The sequence below is a fragment of the Bombina bombina genome, chromosome 4 (genome assembly GCF_027579735.1).
Source record: "Bombina bombina isolate aBomBom1 chromosome 4, aBomBom1.pri, whole genome shotgun sequence".
Lineage (NCBI taxonomy): Eukaryota > Metazoa > Chordata > Amphibia > Anura > Bombinatoridae > Bombina > Bombina bombina.
In genome coordinates this window covers 953,112,940-953,131,417 of record NC_069502.1, presented here as the reverse complement: position 1 = coordinate 953,131,417, position 18,478 = coordinate 953,112,940, and the positions used below count along the sequence as shown (strand labels likewise).

Below are 18,478 nucleotides of genomic sequence, written 5' to 3'. Positions count from 1 at the left end.
TAAGCCACAGTGCTATGTTATCATGCAGCATTTACTTCCAGAAACTATAAGCCACAGTGTTATATTATCATACAGCATTTACTTGCACAACTATAAGCTACAGTACTATATTATCATGCAGCATTTACTTGCACAGCTATAAGCTACAGTACTATATTATCATGCAGCATTTACTTGCACAGCTATAAGCTACAGTACTATATTATCATGCAGCATTTACTTGCACAACTATAAGCTACAGTGCTTTAATATCATGCAGCATTTACTTGCACAACTATAAGCTACAGTGCTATCATATCACACCGCATTTACTTGCACAGCTATAAGCTACAGTGTTATATTATTATCACACAGCATTTACTTGCACAATTATAAGCTACAGTACTATATTATCATACAGCATTTACTTGCACAACTATAAGCTACAGTGTTATATTATCACACAGCATTTACTTGCACAGCTATAAGCTACAGTGCTATATTATCATGCAGTATTTGCTTGCACAACTATAAGCTACAGTGTTAGATTATCACACATCATTTACTTGCGCAGCTATAAGCTACAGTGCTATATTATGCAGCATTTGCTTGCACAACTATAAGCCACAGTGCTATATTATCATGCAGCAGTTCCACAACTATAAGCTACAGTGTTATATTATCACACAGCATTTACTTGCACAGCTATAAGCTACAGTGCTATATTATCATGCAGCATTTACTTGCACAACTATAAGCTACAGTGCTATATTATCATGCAGCATTTACTTGCACAACAAACTACAGTGCTATAGTATCACACAGCATTTACTTGCACTGCTATAAGCTACAGGGTTATATTATCACACAGCATTTACTTGCACAGCTAAAAGCTACAGTGCTATATGATCATGCAGCATTGACATGCACAACTATAAACTAGTGTTATATTATCACACATCATTTACTTGCACAACTATAAGCTACAGTGCTATATTACCATGCAGCATTTACTTGCACAACTATAAGCCAAAGTTCTATATTATAACGCAGCATTTACTTGTGTAGCTATAAGCTACAGTGCTATATTATCATGCAGCATTACTTGCACAACTATAAGCCACAGTGCTATATTATAATGTAGAATTTACTTGCACAGCTATAAGCTACAGTGCTGTATTATCATGCAGCATTTACTTGCACAACTATAAGCTACAGTGCTATATTATAATGCAGCATTTACTTGCACAATCATAAGCCATAGTGCTATATTATAATGCAGCATTTACTTGCGCAGCTATAAGCCACAGTGCTATATTATCATGCAGCAGTTCCACAACTATAAGCCACAGTGTTATATTATCATGCAGCATTTACTTGCACAACTATAAGCTACAGTGCTATATTATCATGCAGCATTTACTTACACAACTATAAGCCACAGTGCTATTTTATCATGCAGCATTTACTTCCAGAAACTATAAGCCACAGTGCTATATTATCATGCAGCATTTACTTGCACAACTATAAGCTACAGTGCTATATTATCATGCAGCATTTACTTGCACAACTATAAGCCACAGTGCTATATTATAATGCAGCATTTACTTGTGCAGCTATAAGCTTCAGTGCTATAGTATCATGAAGTATTTACTTGCGCAGCTATACGCTACAGTGCTATATTATCATGCAGCATTTACTTACACAACTATAAGCTACAGTGCTATATTATCATGCAGCATTTACTTCCACAACTATAAGCTACATTGTTATATTATCATGCAGCATTGTCTTGCACAACTATAAGCCACAGTGCTATATTATCATGCAGCATTTACTTGCACAACTATAAGCCACAGTGCTATGTTATAATGCAGCATTTACTTGCATAACTATAAGTTACAGTGCTATATTATCATGCAGCATTTACTTCCAGAAACTATAAGCCACAGTGTTATATTATCATACAGCATTTACTTTCACTATAAGCTACAGTGCTTTAATATCATGTAGCATTTACTTGCACAACTATAAGCTACAGTGCTATATTATCATGCAGCATTTACTTGCACAACTATAAGCCACAGTGCTATATTATCATACAGCATTTACTTGCACAGCTATAAGCTACAGTGCTATAATATGACAAAGCATTTACTTGCACGGCTATAAACTACAGTGCTATATTATCATGCAGCATTTACTTGCACAACTATAAGCCACAGTGCTATATTATAATGCAGCATTTACTTGCACAGCTATAAGCTACAGTGCTATATTATCATGCAGCATTTACTTGCACAACTATAAGCTACAGTGCTATATTATAGCACTATATTATCATGCAGCATTTACTTCCACGACTATAAGCCACAGTGCTATATTATCATGCAGCATTGTCTTGCACAACTATAAGCTACAGTGCTATATTATCATGCAGCATTTACTTGCACAACTATAAGCCACAGTGCTATATTTTTATAATGCAGCATTTACTTGCACAACTATATGCTACAGTGCTATATTATCATGCAGCATTTACTTGCACAACTATAAGTTACAGTGCTATATTATCATGCAGCATTTACTTCCAGAAACTATAAACCACAGTGCTGTATTATCATACAGCATTTACTTGCACAACTATAAGCTACAGTGCTATATTATCATGCAGCATTTACTTGCACAGCTGTAAATCCACAGTGCTATATTATCATGCAGCATTTTACTGCTTATCACTCATATTTTATCCATTACCTGTGCTTACTACACGGATTGCACCATGCACTTATCCATACTACACGGATTGCACCATGCACTTATCCATATCACATTGATAATTTGCATTACGCTGTTACACTTTTTCTGTGCTTTATATATTTTTTACAACTGATTTGCTGGTTGATACTGATTTGCACTACGCACTTTTTTACTATGCTGAATTATAGTCGCACTGGGATTCTCAGTGTGTAAACTATTATTTCTACTGCACATATTTTGTTATGCATTCACACACAAAGTATATCACTTTTTAATTATCGATATTACATATGTTACATTGTATGTACTCAACACCTAAGTTATTTCATTTTATAATCTTTAAATTATCTACAACTATTATTGTATTAGCTTCTGCACGTACTATTACTATTTATTTGCAATGCCTGGGTTAGATGTTTTTATATATATTTCGTTGCCCTTGTTTTTTTTTCTAACTTGTGCAATGGCAATAAAAGGTATCTTATCGGCCAGGCTATAAAAATTGCTTTTATTTGGTTGTTAATTTCTAGTTTTCCAATTTATGTTTATCAATTTTCTTGTTATCTTTTGTTGAAAAGCAGGGACGTATGCTTAGGAGTCGGCGCATTTCTAGAGCAGTGTATTTCAACCAGTGTGCCGTGGCACACTAGTGTGCCGTGAGAGATCCTCAGGTGTGCCACGGCAGACTGACAACAGTGTGACATATTTTTTAATTTTTGCTTGTTTTTTACTCCCAGTGCAGGGGTAGTTTGTAGGAGGCATGACATAACAGCACAATACATACAGTATGTGTTTTTTGTTTGTATGTGTATATATATATGCTGTATTAGGCTACAATGTGTGATTTTTTTTAAATTTTGGGATGGTGGTGTGCCACAGGATTTTTTAATGTAAAAAAGTGTGCCACGGCAAAAAAAAGGTTAAAAATCACTGTTCTAGAGCATTATAAGTCCAAACAAGGAAGTATGCTGTGAAACGTAACCATGTTTTTGGTTTCTTTAGTAACAGCTTACCAGGTAATTAAGGCCATAGGGTCAAGTCCGATGGTCTGTCGAGATATTGAAAGAAAAGGGTTATGTCCGAGAAATGCCGGCGAGTGGCGATGTCTCTCCCATAGAAGTCAATGGGAGTGTGACATCACTACCCGCATCGCTGACATTACCGCTCGTCGACATATTGCTGCTGCCGGGGGGGGGGGCCTTATTTGAAGTGTGTTTTCACGGAGCAGACAGTGAGCTCACTGAAACTAAAATACCTAGTGGTATCCCTAGGGACTTAAGTTTAATTACACCTACACTTACTACCTCTGGCGAAGTAGTTTAGACAGCTGATAGCTGGCGAGACAAACATGGCCGCTTCCCTCCTCGCAACCTTTACTTTGCTGAATCAAACCTATTGATCTTGTGTCAATGTGTCCAAATCAAAGTGCAGGCTACTCCAATTAGCATGCCCCGTTAACTCCCCCTGAATGCCAATAACTATATCATGCCTAACCTACACTCATGTATGCAACAACCGGGAAGCGCTCAAACATTCAAACACTGGCTGTGAGTAAAGTCCCCGACGATCAGTGCACTTCACGTAGTCAGACACACCCCCGTGACGTAGTGGTGACGTATTCTCAGAATACTCAGCTGTCCTGGTGCGGAGAAAAGAGCGCTTCCATCCACGCTCAATTAATAGAACAACACCAACAATCAGCGCACCCAGTAAAGCTGAGAAAAGCAAACGATGGTAAGCAGTGGAATACCTGTTTATTGTTTAGCTCAAACAAATGCTCAATATGATAGGTAAATGTCCATACATTGCCAAAACAGGTAGAAAAGGCTTAAGTGGTAAGTGACAGGCAAAATAAGGCAGGAAAAAATAGGTCAGACGCGTTTCCTATGTCATAAGCATATTTTTCCTCAGTGACCATACTTAATACCCACAACACACTGCTTTATAAACCCTTTAGCCGGACACTCCCAATAAATGGCTGTCCAATCAAAAGCCAATCCGTTACAAAAGCAGTGTGCAGAGGGCAAAGTGAAGGGGGAAAAAGGAAAAGAAAAAAGGAGAAATTAAAAAAACAAAATATTTAATATACATTAACTGACCAAGTTAAACACGTAAGTAATCACATAAGTAAACTGACATCACAATGTACAAATTCAATTATACTTGACCAGTGAAAAAAATATTTAATTAGAAATATATCGAATATATGCAATAATGCTGTGGATGTAAAGAGACATTGTTTTAAAAAAACAATGCAAAAAGAGGAAAGAAATAATGACTTATTGATCTACATATAACTTCACATCCCATTCTGAATTTAACCCATCTGGCATTCTAGTATCCAACTGAAAAATCCAATAAACTTCTCTTTTACTGAGAGTTATACCTCTATTACCACCCCTTGGGTGCCTTGGAATCAGTTGGATCGCTTGGAATGTCAGCAGGGAGCTGTCAGAATTGTGATGTTGTTTGAAATGCAGGGAGATGGGAGTTGTGGACTCAGAATCTTCAATTGAACGTAAGTGCTCAAGAAAACGATCTTTAAGAGCACGTGTCGTTTGTCCTACATACTGCCTGAAACAGCCCCTGCAGGTCAAAAGATATATGACGTAGCAAGAGTTGCAAGTCATATGCTCCCGAATTTCAAAGTGTTTTTGATTCTTGGTAGATACAAAATTTGTACCAAAAGAAGCATAGGAGCAGGATTTACATTTTCTGCTCCCACACTTAAAGAATCCTGGCTTAATAGAAAGCCAATTTTTGTTAGACTGTGTCCGTGGCAGCATTGAGGGTGACAGTAAGTTGCCCAAAGTATGAGCTTTGCGTGATACAAAGCAAATACCTTGCTTAATGATGCCTGCCAGACTGTCGTCAGTAGCCAAAATTGGAAGAGCCTTACGTATAATGTTGCAAATTTGACCATATTCAACACTATAAGAAGTGATGAATTTTGGTTTATTAAATTTATCAACATCCTTGTTTCCACTAGACAAAAAGAGATCCTTTCTATCTAAAAGATCAACTTCACTCTTAATAGTATCAAGAGCTTGCCTTGAATACCCTCTATGGACCAATCTGTCAGTTAAATCATTACAATGTTTTGAGTAACTCTGATTAGTGGTACAGTTACGTTTTACCCTAATGTATTGACTTTTAGGGATAGATGAAAAGGTATGTCTAGGATGACATGATCTAGCATTTAAGATAGTGTTTCCAGCAGTCACTTTGCGAAACAATTCAATCTCTATACATGAACTTTCTCTATTGGGATGTAACTCAATATCCAAAAATGGAATTGAGGTTTTACTGTACTCCATGGTAAATTTGAGATTTAAAGAATTGTCTTGTAAATAGTTCAGAAACGGTTCAAGAAGGTTCCCCGGACCCTTCCAAATCAACAAAATATCGTCGATGTAGCGACCGTAAAATTGTATGTACTCTCTGTATGGGTTCCCATCTCCATAGACGTGGGACAGCTCCCACCAACCCAAGTAGAGGTTGGCATAGGAGGGGGCAAACTTAGCCCCCATTGCTGTCCCACGTCTCTGGAGATAGAATTCCCCCTCAAACATGAAAAAATTATGCGTTAGAAGGTAGTCCAGAGAAACCCTGATGAACCGCTTAACAGCATCATCATAGTCTGATGTGTCCAGAAAAAACTTCCTTTGTCATGGGGTATACAGGTATACAGTGAGACAACATCAATGGTCACAAAAATAAATTCTTCTTGCCAAACCACACTTTCTATCTGTGTAATAACATCAGATGTGTCTCTAATGTAACTCATAAGACCCAAAACAAAGGGTTGTAAATACCCGTCTATCAACTCAGAAAGAGGCTCATTCAATGAGCCAATTCCAGCCACGATGGGTCTACCAGGTGGATTGGTATCATGCTTGTGAAGTTTGGGTAAGTAGTGAAAAATTGCTGTAATTGGATGCTCAGTGTAGAGAAAGTCAAAATTAGCCTGTGTGATGACACCATCATGTAGTGCACTTTCTAAAATACTTTTCAATTGTGATTTGTACACAAACACAGGATTGTTCCTGAGTTTCTCATACACTGTGACATCCAATAACTGTCTAAATGCCTCCTGTAAATAGTCCTGTCGATCAAGAACTACCACCTTACCACCTTTGTCTGAGTTACGTATGACAAGCTCATGGTTATTCTTAACTTCTTGAATTGACAAATATTGTGCCTTAGATAGGTTATCATTTTTATGTTGTCGATTGGGTTCAGTGGAGTTAAGTTTCCTTAATTCCTGTTCCACTGTCTTCTGGAACACCTCTATTGAACTGGATCTAGATTTAACAGGATAAAATTTAGATTTCAATTTCATTTTAGTTAAATCTTGTGTATCCCCAACTGCACAAGAGTGCAAATCTAAGTTATCTCTATCCAATGCAATGAGGTCTAAAATTGAACATTCCTCAGAAAAATCTAAACCACATCTAATGGGAGTTGGTTTATCTCTACTAGTTTATCTCTACTAGTTACACCTTGACCAGTATCCACAGCACCCAAAAAATGTTTCTTTAGAACAAGAGATCTGACAAATCTGTTCAGATCAACTACTGTGTCAAAAAGGTTAAAGTGTGTGGTAGGAGAAAAACCAAGACCCAAAGACAGGACCTCTAACTGTGTCCTAGATAAAACAAAGGATGAAAGATTAACGACATTTTTGTAATTCATGCATATTTTTGAAATTGTGTGGCTCTCCTCCTCTGTGGATACCGCCGTGGTCTGGGGTTCAGTGTCTCTGGATCCTGACTTCGGTTTCCTTCCACGCCCCCCCTCTGCGTGTTCTCCCTGCATTTCAAACAACATCACAATTCTGACAGCTCCCTGCTGACATTCCAAGCGATCCAACTGATTCCAAGGCACCCAAGGGGTGGTAATAGAGGTATAACTCTCAGTAAAAGAGAAGTTTATTGGATTTTTCAGTTGGATACTAGAATGCCAGATGGGTTAAATTCAGAATGGGATGTGAAGTTATATGTAGATCAATAAGTCATTATTTCTTTCCTCTTTTTGCATTGTTTTTTTAAAACAATGTCTCTTTACATCCACAGCATTATTGCATATATTCGATATATTTCTAATTAAATATTTTTTTCACTGGTCAAGTATAATTGAATTTGTACATTGTGATGTCAGTTTACTTATGTGATTACTTACGTGTTTAACTTGGTCAGTTAATGTATATTAAATATTTTGTTTTTTTAATTTCTCCTTTTTTCTTTTCCTTTTTCCCCCTTCACTTTGCCCTCTGCACACTGCTTTTGTAACGGATTGGCTTTTGATTGGACAGCCATTTATTGGGAGTGTCCGGCTAAAGGGTTTATAAAGCAGTGTGTTGTGGGTATTAAGTATGGTCACTGAGGAAAAATATGCTTATGACATAGGAAACGCGTCTGACCTATTTTTTCCTGCCTTATTTTGCCTGTCACTTACCACTTAAGCCTTTTCTACCTGTTTTGGCAATGTATGGACATTTACCTATCATATTGAGCATTTGTTTGAGCTAAACAATAAACAGGTATTCCACTGCTTACCATCGTTTGCTTTTCTCAGCTTTACTGGGTGCGCTGATTGTTGGTGTTGTTCTAACCTACACTCCCCCGGAACTAACCGCTAAGTCCTTAATACCGCCTACACTTACGTAATGTCTAGCCTGCACTCCCCTGGAACGCCCCAGCTTACGCTCACATACTGCCTACTGTCATAAAAATACCTCACTATAATAAATTGTACTAAATAGTAAAACTCCCCATTATAACTATGAAGCTAAGTTGCTAAAATTATAATCAATGTTTAAATAATGTGTCACAGAGATGTGCTAAAATGCCGGCGGCTGGCAAAACATTGCCGGGCTCCTTAAAGTCAGCGACGGACCAGTGCTTATTAAAAGAAGTGCCGATTGAGCAGGGTGCAGGGGATCACGTCGCCCTTTTAGTATGTTGTTGGCAATTTGATGAGGCACCTAGGGTTACCACTTGTTTGGGGGTTCTACCTTCTGGGAGGAATCGGGGGCTCCTAAACTCCGGTCCCCCATTCATCCCAGAAGGTAACCATCAAGAATCATCTTATTAACTCCCATACAGGTATGGAGGTGGTTAGGAGATTAAGGCCTTATAAATGTTAACCATCATTAATCACCTAATCAACCCCCATACAGGTATGGGGGTTGGTTAGAAAATTAAAGCCTAAACTGCAACCTCTCAAAGCAAACAAGAAATACACTAACACCTAACCCCCCGCCAAAGTCTGCCTCCGCCACCGTGAAGATGGGCCCCTGGAGCCAGGAACCAGAGCGGGGGTTACTTGTATTGTAGAGTGGTGGGGGTTTGTCATTTTTTGTTTAAGAGCTGAATTATCTTTATGACAATGCCCTACAAAAGGCCCTTTTAAGGGCTATTTTAATTTATTTTAGTTTAAGTGTTTAGAGTTTTTTTTTCTCTTGTAAGGTGTATCCAGTCCACGGATCATCCATTACTTGTGGGATATTCTCATTCCCAACAGGAAGTTGCAAGAGGACACCCACAGCAGAGCTGTTATATAGCTCCTCCCCTAACTGCCATATCCAGTCATTCTCTTGCAACTCTCAACACGCATGGAGGTAGTAAGAGAGAGTGGTGAAATATAGTAAGTTTTTTATCTTCAATCAAAACTTTGTTATTTAAATGGTACCGGAGTTGTACTATTTTATTCCAGGCAGTAAATAGAAGAAGAATCTGCCTGAGTTTTCTATGATCTTAGCAGGTTGTAACTAAGATCCATTGCTGTTCTCACATATGTCTGAGGAGAGAGGTAACTTCAGCGGGAGAATGGCGTGCAGGATACTCTGCTATGAGGTATGTGCAGTTACAATTTTTTCTAGAAATGGAAAATGCTAGAAAATACTGCTGATACCGGATTAATGTAAGTTAAGCCTGAATGCAGTGATTTAATAGCGACTGGTATCATGCTTACTCTCAGGGGTAATACCCTTATAAAATTGCAATATAAAACGTTTGCTGGCATGTTTAATCGTTTTTATATATGCTTTGGTGATAAAACTTTATTGGGGCCTAGTTTTTTCCACATGGCTGGCTTAAATTTTGCCTAGAAACAGTTTCCTGAGGCTTTCCACTGTTGTAGTATGAGTGGGAGGGGCCTATTTTAGCGATTTTTTTTGTGCAGTTAAAATTACAGACTGAGACATCCAGCTTCCCTCAGAAGTCCCCTGAATGCTATAGGACATCTCTAAAGGGCTCAAAGGCTTTCCAAAGCAGTTTATTGTGACTGTTAAAAAAACGTCTATATCGGGGTTTTTTTATCCATTTTTTGAACTAAGGGGTTAATCATCCATTTGCAAGTGGGTGCAATGCTCTGTTAGCTTATTACATACACTGTAAACATTTCGTTTGATTTACTGCCTTTTTTCACTGTTTTTCAAATTTTGACAAAATTTGTTTCTCTTAAAGGCACAGTACCGGTTTTTATATTTGCCTGTTAACTTGATTTAAAGTGTTTTCCAAGCTTGCTAGTCTCATTGCTAGTCTGTACAAACATGTCTGACATAGAGGAAACTCCTTGTTCATTATGTTTAAAAGCCATGGTGGAACCCCCTCTTAGAATGTGTACCAAACGTACTGATTTCACTTTAAGCAATAAAGATCATATTTTGTCTTTAAAAAATGTATCACCAGAGGAATCTGACGAGGGGGAAGTTATGCCGACTAACTCTCCCCACGTGTCAGATCCTTTTACTCACGCTCAAGGGACTCACGCTCAAATGGCGTTAAGTACATCTAGGGCGCCCATAGCGATTACTTTACAAGACATGGCGGCAGTCATGGATAATACACTGTCAGCGGTATTAGCCAGACTACCTGAATTTAGAGGTAAGCGAGATAGCTCTGGGGTTAGACGAAATGCAGAGCATACTGACGCTTTAAGAACCATGTCTGATACTGCCTCACAATATGCAGAAGCTGAGGAAGGAGAGCTTCAGTCTGTGGGTGATGTTTCTGACTCAGGAAAGATGCCTGATTCTGATATTTCTACATTTAAATTTAAGCTTGAACACCTCCGCGTGTTGCTCAGGGAGGTTTTAGCTGCTCTGAATGACTGTGATACAATTGCAGAGCCAGAGAAATTGTGTAGACTGGATAAATACTATGCAGTGCTGGTGTGTACTGATGTTTTTCCAATACCTAAAAGGTTTACAGAAATTATTAATAAGGAATGGGATAGACCAGGTGTGCCGTTCTCTCCCCCTCCTATTATTAGAAAAATGTTTCCAATAGACGCCACCACACGGGACTTATGGCAGACAGTCCCTAAGGTGGAGGGAGCAGTTTCTACTTTAGCAAAGCGTACTACTATCCCTGTCGAGGACAGTTGTGCTTTTTTAGATCCAATGGATAAGAAATTAGAAGGTTACCTTAAGAAAATGTTTATTCAACAAGGTTTTATCCTACAGCCCCTTGCATGCATTGCTCCTGTCACTGCTGCTGCAGCGTTCTGGTTTGAGTCTCTGGAAGAGGCTTTACAGGTAGCGACTCCATTGGATGACATACTTGGCAAGCTTAGAGCACTTAAGCTAGCCAATTCTTTTGTTTCTGATGCCATTGTTCATTTGACTAAACTAACGGCTAAGAATTCTGGTTTTGCTATACAGGAGCGCAGGGCGCTATGGCTTAAATCATGGTCAGCTGACGTGACTTCAAAATCTAAGCTATTTAACATTCCCTTCAATGGGCAGACCCTATTCGGGCCTGGTTTGAAGGAGATTATTGCTGATATCACTGGAGGAAAAGGTCATGCCCTTCCTAAGGACAGGTCCAAATCAAGGGCCAAACAGTCTAATTTTCGTGCCTTTCGAAACTTCAAGGCAGGTGCGGCATCAACTTCCTCTAATGCAAAACAAGAGGGAACTTTTGCTCAGTCCAAGACAGTCTGGAGACCAAACCAGACCTGGAACAAAGGTTAGCAGGCCAAAAAGCCTGCTGCTGCCTCTAAGACAGCATGAAGGAACGGCCCCCTATCCGGTAACGGATCTAGTAGGGGGCAGACTTTCACTCTTCTCCCAGGCGTGGGCAAGAGATGTCCAGGATCCCTGGGCGTTGGAAATTATATCCCAGGGATATCTTCTGGACTTCAAAGCTTCCCCCCCAAAAGGGAGATTTCACCTTTCACAATTATCTGCAAACCAGATAAAGAGAGAGGCATTCTTACACTGTGTACAAGACCTCCTAGTTATGGGAGTGATCCATCCAGTTCCAAAGGAGGGACTGGGTTTTTACTCAAATCTGTTTGTGGTTCCCAAAAAAGAGGGAACCTTCAGACCAATTTTGGATCTAAAGATCTTAAACAAATTCCTCAAAGTTCCATCATTCAAGATGGAAACTATTCGTACCATCCTACCTATGATCCAGGAGGGTCAATATATGACTACAGTGGATTTAAAGGATGCTTATCTTCACATTCCGATACACAAAGATCATCATCGGTTTCTCAGGTTTGCCTTTCTAGACAAGCATTACCAGTTTGTAGCTCTTCCCTTTGGATTAGCTACAGCCCCAAGAATCTTTACGAAGGTTCTGGGGTCGCTTCTGGCGGTCCTAAGGCCGCGGGGCATAGCAGTGGCCCCTTATTTAGTCAACATCCTGATACAGGCATCAAACTTCCAAATTGCCAAGTCTCATACGGACGTAGTACTGGCATTTCTGAGATCGCATGGGTGGAAAGTGAACGAGGAAAAGAGTTCTCTATCCCCACTCACAAGAGTTTCCTTCCTAGGGACTCTGATAGATTCTGTAGAAATGAAAATTTACCTGACAGAGTCCAGGTTATCAAAGCTTCTAAATTCTTGCCATGTTCTTCATTCCATTCCTCGCCCTTCGGTGGCTCAGTGCATGGAAGTAATCGGCTTAATGGTAGCGGCAATGGGCATAGTGCCGTTTGCACGCCTACATCTCAGACCGCTGCAACTATGCATACTCAGTCAGTGGAACGGGGATTACACAGATTTGTCCCCTCTACTAAATCTGGATCAAGAGACCAGGGATTCTCTTCTCTGGTGGCTATCTCGGGTCCATCTGTCCAAAGGTATGACCTTTCGCAGGCCAGATTGGACAATTGTAACAACAGATGCCAGCCTTCTAGGTTGGGGTGCAGTCTGGAACTCCCTGAAGGCTCAGGGATTGTGGACTCAGGAGGAGACACTCCTTCCAATAAATATTCTGGAACTAAGAGCGATATTCAATGCTCTTCAGGCTTGGCCTCAGTTAGCAACTCTAAGGTACATCAGATTTCAGTCGGACAACATCACGACTGTGGCTTACATCAACCATCAAGGGGGAACAAGAAGTTCCCTAGCGATGTTAGAAGTCTCAAAGATAATTCGCTGGGCAGAGACTCTCGCCACCTATCAGCTATCCATATCCCAGGTGTAGAGAACTGGGAGGCGGATTTTCTAAGTCGTCAGACTTTTCATACGGGAGAGTGGGAACTCCATCCGGAGGTGTTTGCACAATTGATTCATCGTTGGGGCAAACCAGAACTGGATCTCATGGCGTCTCGCCAGAACGCCAAGCTTCCTTGTTACGGATCCAGGTCCAGGGATCCCAAGGCGACGCTGATAGATGCTCTAGCAGCGCCCTGGTCTTTCAACCTGGCTTATGTGTTTCCACCGTTTCCTCTGCTCCCTCAACTGATTGCCAAGGTCAAGCAGGAGAGAGCATCTGTGATTTTGATAGCGCCTGCGTGGCCACGCAGGACCTGGTATACAGATCTGGTGGACATGTCATCCTTTCCACCATGGACTCTGCCTCTGAGACAGGACCTTCTACTTCAGGGTCCTTTCAACCATCCAAATCTAATTTCTCTGAGACTGACTGCCTGGAGATTGAACGCTTGATTTTATCAAAGCGTGGCTTCTCCGAGTCAGTCATTGATACCTTAATACAGGCACGAAAGCCTGTCACCAGGAAAGTTTACCATAAGATATGGCGTAAATATCTTTATTGGTGTGAATCCAAGGGTTACTCATGGAGTAAGGTCAGGATTCCCAGGATATTATCTTTTCTCCAAGATGGTTTGGAAAAAGGATTGTCAGCTAGTTCCTTTAAAGGACAGATTTCTGCTCTGTCTATTCTTTTGCACAAGCGTCTGGCAGATGTTCCAGACGTTCAGGCATTTTGTCAGGCTTTGGTTAGAATCAAGCCTGTGTTTAAACCTGTTGCTCCCCCATGGAGCTTAAATTTGGTTCTTAAGGTTCTTCAAGGAGTTCCGTTTGAACCTCTTCATTCCATAGATATCAAACTTTTATCTTGGAAAGTTCTTTTTTTGGTAGCTATTTCCTTGGCTCGTAGAGTCTCCGAGTTATCTGCTTTACAATGTGATTCTCCTTATCTGATCTTCCATACAGATAAGGTAGTCCTGCGTACCAAACCTGGGTTTTTACCTAAGGTGGTATCTAACAAGAATATCAATCAAGAGATTGTTGTTCCATCCTTGTGTCCTAATCCTTCTTCAAAGAAGGAACGTCTATTACACAATCTGGACGTGGTTCGTGCTTTAAAGTTTTACTTACAAGCTACTAAAGATTTTCATCAAACATCTGCTTTGTTTGTTGTCTACTCTGGACAGAGGAGAGGTCAAAAGGCTTCGGCAACCTCTCTTTCTTTTTGGCTAAGAAGCATAATCCGCTTAGCCTATGAGACTGCTGGCCAGCAGCCTCCTGAAAGGATTACAGCTCATTCTACTAGAGCTGTGGCTTCCAATTGGGCCTTTAAAAATGAGGCTTCTGTTGAACAGATTTGCAAGGCGGCGACTTGGTCTTCGCTTCATACTTTTTCAAAATTCTACAAATTTGATACTTTTGCTTCTTTGGAGGCTATTTTTGGGAGAAAGGTTTTACAGGCAGTGGTACCTGCCTTGTCCCTTCCTTCATCCGTGTACTTTAGCTTTGGTATTGGTATCTCACAAGTAATGGATGATCCGTGGACTGGATACACCTTACAAGAGAAAACATAATTTATGCTTACCTGATAAATTTATTTCTCTTGTGGTGTATCCAGTCCACGGCCCGCCCTGTCATTTTAAGGTAGGTAATTTTTTCATTTAAACTACAGTCACCACTGCACCCTATGGTTTCTCCTTTCTCTGCGTGTTTTCGGTCGATTGACTGGATATGGCAGTTAGGGGAGGAGCTATATAACAGCTCTGCTTTGGGTGTCCTCTTGCAACTTCCTGTTGGGAATGAGAATATCCCACAAGTAATGGATGATCCGTGGACTGGATACACCACAATAGAAATAAATTTATCAGGTAAGCATAAATTGTGGGGGGGGTTTCGTTTTGGGTGGGTTTTTTATTTTATGGGGCATGAAGATTAGTGTTCGGTATAATGGTGTGTTTTTTATTTTGGATACTGTAGTTTATTATTTTTTGTAACTTAGGGGGTTTAGCTTGGGGGGGGGGTTGGGGTTGTGGCGGTTTAGATTTAATTTTAATTTTTTTTTGTTACTAAGATTTTTTAGTATTGTAACTTAGGGGCTTTAGTTTAGAAAGGGGTTAGGGTAGTTTGCGTTTGGGGTATGTGTTATGGTATAGGGGTTAATAGTATAGATACTTGCAGTGTGGGTATGTGGTGGTATAGGGGTTAATAGGATAGTACTTACGGTGGGTATGTGGCGGTATAGGGGATAACAGTATAGTACTTGTGTGGGGTATGTGGCGGTATAGGGGTTAATAGTTTAGATACTTGTGGTGGGTGTGTGACAGTATAAGGGGTTAATAGGATAGATACCTGCGGTGACCTAGTGGCGATTTTGATCTTTATTAGTGTAGTGTTAGTTTGTGATCGTGGGATACTTCGGTTTAGGGGTATTAGGATTAGTGGTTAGGTATGGCAGTTCTGTTTCAAAGGATCCTTTTACTATACATCGCCAATATGGGCGGCGATGCTGGCTATAGATAACACCCAGCATCGCCGCCGCATATTGGAGATATATAGTAAAAGGACCAATGGGATGTATATTAAACACCACATGGCGGATCCTTTGGAATATTTTGCCGCCTCGTAGTACTTTTCGATCATCTGGGCCTCAGTCCTAGTCCTGAGCTTTAATAACAAGAATACATTTTTTTTAAAAGCATTGGTCCTCTGGAAGCTTGCAAATGGAATTTGTAAATAGCCTAGTGATTCTTGTGCTCCAGTTACATCTCTCCTCGTGGCATACTGGCAATTGTTATGACCCAATAAAATCATGACTCTGGTTACCCTTTGCACTCTGACTAGACTGTCATCCTATTGATATGGACCTCTTCCTGAATATTGTTGTTGTCTCTAGGTTTTCCCTTGTACATTGGCTTGATAGTTCTCTTATTTCTGCTCAAATAAAACCACTTTTTTGTTACTGTGTTGTCTTGAGAGCAGTTTTACTTCTAATACCTTTAATTCAGCATCTTACTCCGCAATCGGTATCTGATCTATTATACCATATACATTACATGGTCATACAGACATTGCAGTACAATTCCCTCGGTGCAACTTATTTATTTGGGGGGGGGGTTCCATTAGGGGAGTAGTGTGATACTTTGTAAAATAAAATTTTCTGCTATCCAAGGCACAAATTTAAATGCATCATTTTAACAAATGTATTCAATAATTATCTGTGCAATATGCATAGAAAAAAAATGTACTCTCTTATTTAAGCTTATTTTACCCTGGTGGTCAGTAAAATCAGCTGTGTAGTGCACCCATTAAAAATAACATTAGTGTCAATAATTCATATATTTATTTTTTGAAGATTATATAAAGGAAACTGTCCTTGTATAGTTTACATCAGGGGTGATTAACCTTGGCCCTCCAGAGACTTTAAACTGGCTGAGCATCAAGGTAAATGTAGTTCCAAAGTGTCTGAGCATCATGGGAAATGTAGTTCCAAAACCTTTGGAGGGCTAAAGTTGATCAACCCTGGTTTACATACTAGTTGGTATCTGTTCTATACTATAGAATATTCATGTACTCTCATTTCTGTTCTATACTACAGAATATTTATGCACACTTATTTACTCCTTCTGATCATTTTGTTTTCTTCTTACAGGTCATGAGCCTGGAATTGTGCAGCTGGTAAATTACTTTAGGGGGGCTGACAAACTTTGTCGTAAAGCTTCATTAGTAAAGTAAGTGTTGTCCAATTGCATTCTGCTGTTTTAAATTAATTTTGTATTGAAAATGTTTCAATAAACATCCAAAACAAACAATACATTAAGGTAATAAGAGAATTTCAAGGGCTGCACAACACACTTGTGTGCATAAACGAAATATATGTTCTATCAAACAAATCTCTGTATGGATAGACAAGACGTGTATGAGAAAGTTTCTAATTAGGGAGTTGTCCTGAGGGAGAAAAAAAACAAGATGAAAGAATAAAGAGGGATAAAAGGAGTAGGGAATCTCATATCATTGTATATCATCTGGAAAAAGGATCAACGTCAAAGACTTTCACCATGCTATCGAAGGTTAATTGCAGTTTTCAGGCCTAAGGATAGCCAGGGTTCCTATATTTCACAATATAGGTACATATGGAGCTTTGTACAAAAGACATACTCCTCCATATTTTAAACATAATAATTAATCACATCAATAACCCCTCCCCAGTGTGGACCAGTCCATTATTTTCTTTCTTTCTAAAACATTTACCAAGATTTGTCTTTTGGATCTACCTGTTTTCAGGCCTCCCTAACAGGCCAGATTTTCAGGATTGCCTTGGCAGAGAGCAGGTAAAAAAAAACAACCTGTTTTCCAATCCGCTGATTATTTTTTCACCTGTGCTCTAGTTCAGATATCCTCAAAATCTGGCCTGTTAGAGAGGCCTGAGGACAGGTTTGAAAACCAGCGATTTAGGAGTAAGTCCAAGATGGAGGTCCAACAAATGAATTATGAAGAACAAAACAAAACCATATACTGTACGTAATATCCATGTTTTCAGCAAGTGCAGGAGAACCATTGTGAACTTCTCCACACCGAAATATATATTAAATATGCATTAAAGTACAGCAATTACATTGTTCACAAAACAAACCATATGAAATATGTATGGATAACCGAATTCTCCATATAGTAACATAATATACACATCTTAGTGTCCTATTAAGTCCTTCAACATATTGACGTGACAGCACATTTAGGCCTAGATTTGGAGTTTGGCGGTAGATGGGCTGTTAACGCTCCGCAGGCTTTTTTCTGGCCGCACCATAAAAATAACTCTGGTATCGAGAGTTCAAACAAATGCTGCGTTAGGCTCCAAAAAAGGAGCGTAGAGCATTTTTACCGCAAATGCAACTCTCGATACCAGAGTTGCTTACGGACGCGGCCAGCCTCAAAAACGTGCTCGTGCACGATATCCCCATAGGAAACAATGGGGCTGTTTGAGCTGAAAAAAAACCTAACACCTGCAAAAAAGCAGCGTTCAGCTCCTAACGCAGCCCCATTGTTTCCTATGGGGAAACACTTCCTACGTCTGCACCTAACACTCTAACATGAACCCCGAGTCTAAACACCCCTAACCTTACACTTATTAACCCCTAATCTGCCGCTCCCGCTATCGCTGACCCCTGCATATTTTTTTAACCCCTAATCTGCCGCTCCGTAAACCGCCGCAACCTACGTTATCCCTATGTACCCCTAATCTGCTGCCCTAACATCGCCGACCCCTATATTATATTTATTAACCCCTAA

General features: G+C 39.8%; 1 protein-coding gene across 1 annotated transcript in view; it reads left to right on the top strand.

Annotated features, from left to right (window-relative positions):
• Window positions 1-18,478, top strand: part of TTL (tubulin tyrosine ligase) — a 111,021-nt gene that overhangs the window by 15,112 nt on the left and 77,431 nt on the right. The window contains exon 2 of the mRNA XM_053711949.1: window positions 16,842-16,920. Within this exon, the coding sequence (XP_053567924.1) occupies window positions 16,842-16,920 (79 nt within the window). The remainder of the gene's footprint in view (window positions 1-16,841; window positions 16,921-18,478) is intronic.